Source organism: Saccostrea cucullata, unplaced genomic scaffold (genome assembly GCF_032062105.1).
Source record: "Saccostrea cucullata isolate Sc308-1 unplaced genomic scaffold, CSIRO_AGI_Scuc_v1 ctg4629, whole genome shotgun sequence".
In the NCBI taxonomy this organism is placed as follows: domain Eukaryota; kingdom Metazoa; phylum Mollusca; class Bivalvia; order Ostreida; family Ostreidae; genus Saccostrea; species Saccostrea cuccullata.
The window spans coordinates 13,558-17,640 of NW_026931281.1; the positions used below are offsets into that span (position 1 = coordinate 13,558).

At 33.0% G+C, this 4,083-nt stretch overlaps 1 protein-coding gene across 1 annotated transcript; it reads left to right on the forward strand.

Annotated features, from left to right (window-relative positions):
• The first annotated feature begins 1,624 nt into the window (after positions 1 to 1,624).
• On the forward strand, positions 1,625 to 3,442 carry LOC134232070 (uncharacterized). Its single transcript, XM_062714039.1, has 2 exons — positions 1,625 to 1,995; positions 3,012 to 3,442. Exons 1-2 carry the CDS (start codon positions 1,674 to 1,676, stop codon positions 3,440 to 3,442), a joined length of 753 nt encoding a protein of 250 aa, XP_062570023.1. The 5' UTR covers positions 1,625 to 1,673.
• Positions 3,443 to 4,083: the final 641 nt, after the last annotated feature.

Sequence of the window (4,083 nt, forward strand, 5' to 3'; positions counted from 1 at the left end):
TTGATAATACAATGAAGTTGCTGATAATGTTGAAATGTTGATCTAACGTTGATTGTTGATATAATTTGTCATTAATATCTCATAAAATGTAAATATGTTTTGTGCTTGGGGCTTGCTCTTGCTAACTGGCATCCCCTTGCAGTTGTATGTTGTCTCACTTATAATTTAATGTACTTATTTCCACCGCGGCCAAAAATTTGCCACAAGTAAACTTTTAATTTGTTGTGTCATCTTTTCATACAAGTTCTGCGATAAAAATTGATAATTTGTTAAAACAAATTGATTATTAAGAAGTTAATAAAAGATACTGCTGCGTCCCTAATACGTATGATGCAATAACATTGTATATTATACAACAATGCTATTTTTTATATACAAACATCTAATAAGAAACCCTACACAGATGATATTTCCATTTCTAATTTTTCTCTCCATGATAAATCTTTGAAAGTTAGCGGAGTTGATTTCTTCATAATTCTACCGGAATGAAATTAAGTTGGTCGATAGATCAAGAGCTAAGGAGGCCTTATATGCATGCAAATCTCGTTCGCTTCTGTCTCTGTGTCTGACGCATAACGGTTAGAATAAAAATGGCTTGCGAAATATACCTTGTCACAGATTCCTTTTTTCATAAACAACAAATCCTAACCACAGGCATAAGGAGAATTATGACCATTTATAAAATCGCCCCAATAGAGGGCTAAAAATCATTTCGTCAATTATTCAAGATCTCGAAGTAATTAACTTCTATATTTGATCTACTAGCCTATATTAATTACTGTTACTTTATGCATCACTCCTATGTGTATCTATATATATATTATCATTTTACAAACAGCTTAAACAGCGTGACAGTTTGCTTGGTGGGGCGTGCTAAAATTTTGTGTGCCAGTTATCATTTTACTCATCGATTTGATCAATGAAATCAAAACTAATTTGCATATGAAACTCGGAATGCAACAATACTGGCCAATCACATTGATGAATGTTCACCAATACGACATTTGTAGTCAGCAGCAACACGTGGTCAGTCAAAGCCCGTTGTCTCTCCTCAAAAAAGAATGTATCATATTTGTTGCGATTTGACCGGATGGGTTTTTAAATAAGTAAAAGAAAATTTAGATAATGGAATTAGTAAGACTACTCTGCTATTGTTGTACTATATAGCTATCAATATCATCATTATAGGAAGTAAAACTTGGTTTGTCCGTTCACATGTGTTTATTCGATGCGATTGGTCAGTATTGTCAGTAGTATTGCTGGGTTCTGTGTTTCATATGCAAAGTATAATTGATTCCATTGAAATCAAACATCCAATCGATGAGTAAAAATGATAATCAGCATACAAAATTTTAACACGCCCTATCAAGCAAACTGTCACGCTGTTAGTAAACCAATAATAATTTATACATTCGCCATTTTACAAAATGAATAAAATAAAAAAAAACAACTGGAAAAACATTTTCCACACCTACTCAAGTCTTTTAAAAATACATGAGTTGATGACTATGCATAGGAATGTATTTTGTATTTGTATTTAGCAGATGACGAGAGAGGTGATGAGAGCAATCCGGTCCATAATCGCTAGAAGAATTTATTCAATTCTACAAAGGGCTGGATATTTAGGGACAAACATTACCATAGTTAGAATTTTCAATGTTATATTGAATCTCATGGCACTTCGGAAATTTCATATTATTTTGTTCTTTCTTTCTGGGAGAATAATTGTTAACTCTTCAGTTGAACAACAGACTTGGAAGGTAATGGACGCCATGAATGACATCTTCACCCAAAAATCGGTTTCTTACCATCTTTCAAATGTTGCATGCACTGAATGCATATATGCAGCTTTCAGGACAAAGCTGATGAACGAAAAATCATTTTCTTGTCATCAAGAAAACCACACGTGTTTGATTTACAGTGCTTGTCACGTGAAGAATCGTCTGTTGACATCTGAGTGGGAACCAAGTGAAGGATGGAAACACTTCTGTACAGGTAAGCAGTTGTTTGTACATGCAGTTTATATGAGGCGCTGTTTTTGGTATTTATTGTCATTTAGTGATATCAACCATTCGAATAGGTAATACATGTAACACCTCTTTGAATAGGCGATATCACCTTTTTGAATTGGTGAAATCACCTATTTGGATTAATAGATCATATCATCCATTTGTGCTTTTTTGGATAAGAAATATCACTTATTCAATTTGAATAACATGTAGTGAATTTGTGACATCAACAATTCGAATAGGTGATTTCACCTATTTGCTTTCTTACAGCAGTAAATAATTAATGCTCCCTTCCTCAAGACTAGATTTTCATTAGAACCAAGTAAATTCGGACTGCCCAGTTTTCCCTGTATTTTAGTCCAAGACTTTTAAAATGTCTTATGTTATCGATCCCTATATAACAACAGATTCGCTACCTTTCTCTTTTTACAATGTAAAGTGGGACATTTTTAACAATTTTTCCTCTAGTATACATGATGGATAGGTGTAATAAATATAATTTGGGAGAAAACAACATACGTGTTCTACTGGGGTGCTTTAAACTAAATGCACAACTGTAATTCATTGCCTCCAAGAACTTTAAATTATAAAACAAAGTGGAAAATTAATGAGACTCGTACTTAAAACTATCGTATGGGAAGCAGTTTGTTATTTCATAGATAATTTAAATTGGTTATATCACCTATTCAAAATAATTAGGTGAAAGATCCTGTTGGAATAGGAAATGTCACCTATTTGAATTGTTAATATTACGTATTTGATTTAAATAAGTGATATCACCTATTCTAATAAATATCACCTATTCAAAGGGATCATTTTTCTCGTTACGACAAAGTAAGGGCGCTTAATATTCTTTATCTTGATACTTGTAGGCTTCCGTACGTTAAAATTAAATTATGATAAATTATATTGAAAATCAAAAAAAAAAAAAAAAAAAATGAAAAGCAAGTTTTTCTTTCATGATGAAAAAATAACACATATTATTAATCTGATAATTTTCAGCTGTTCATACGATTACTTTCGACGGTGATCCTTGGATTAACATAGGCTTTCTTATAACGAGAAGAACATCGATTCGATTGCAGATAAAGGCAACTCAGGACGCTTACGTTGGTCTGGCGTCTGGGAACACCACAGCTAGCTCTGGATATTGGAATTTACTGGGAAGTTGGTCTAATACAAAATCATGTCTTCGAGACGGATTTGTTTATGGAAGTACCTGCTACTCGACGTCACTAGGATCCCGACTTAGCGGTGCACAATTTTCAAATTTTTGGATCAAATGGCAGTCAAGTCGCATTGAAGTTGGACTCGGTGAAATATTTGGCCATCAAACAATAATGGACTATACTTTACCAAACGTCTATCAAATCAATCACCTGCTAATAAGAAATAGGTACAGCCCACAATGTGAATGGATCATTTATTTGTAAAATACACACACACACACACCTTTTTGTCGTTGAAAGTTCCTCTCAATATATTTTTTTTCAATATGTTTACCTTAAGAGTATGCCCATATATATCTAAAATTAGCAAGTTATACATACATATATAATTATAAATCAGCATCAGAGGAATTTATTTCTCAAATTTGAAAAAAAAAATCCGTAGTAACTTTCATTTTACACGATTTTAACATTTTAAAATATTTTTCTCAATTGAATTTCACAACTTATTCAGAGAACATTTGCTCCAGGATTTTGAAAAAAAAGATCAGCATGCCGGATCTAGAGGGAGCGGGGTGGATGGGCCTGGGGCACTTAAAGAGGGACAGGTGGGGCATGCGCAATAAAGACTTAAGGTACAAAAATCATTTCAAAAGCTTTTTGATATCACTAAAAGAAGTGAAAGTTTCAAGAACAAACAAGATGTATGCATTTCTGACTTTGATCTTTGATCTTTTGACCTCAAAATCAATGCAGTCTTTCTTGGGCCACCGTGGGTTTTTGTGTAAATTTCATTGAGAAAGCTTAAAGCCTTCTCGAGATATCTTGTAGAAACGATAGTGTTAAAATAGATAGTATTACATTTTTATGATTTTAAGACCTTAATCTTTGATTTCAAAATCAAA

What these genes read in the sequence shown, in the direction of transcription:
- LOC134232070 (XM_062714039.1), top strand. Translation starts at nt 1,674, where the DNA reads ATGGCACTTCGGAAATTTCATATTATTTTGTTCTTTCTTTCTGGGAGA. An exon ending in ATGGAAACACTTCTGTACAG is followed by an intron (nt 1,996 to 3,011) that starts GTAAGCAGTTGT and finishes GATAATTTTCAG; the next exon opens with CTGTTCATACGATTACTTTC.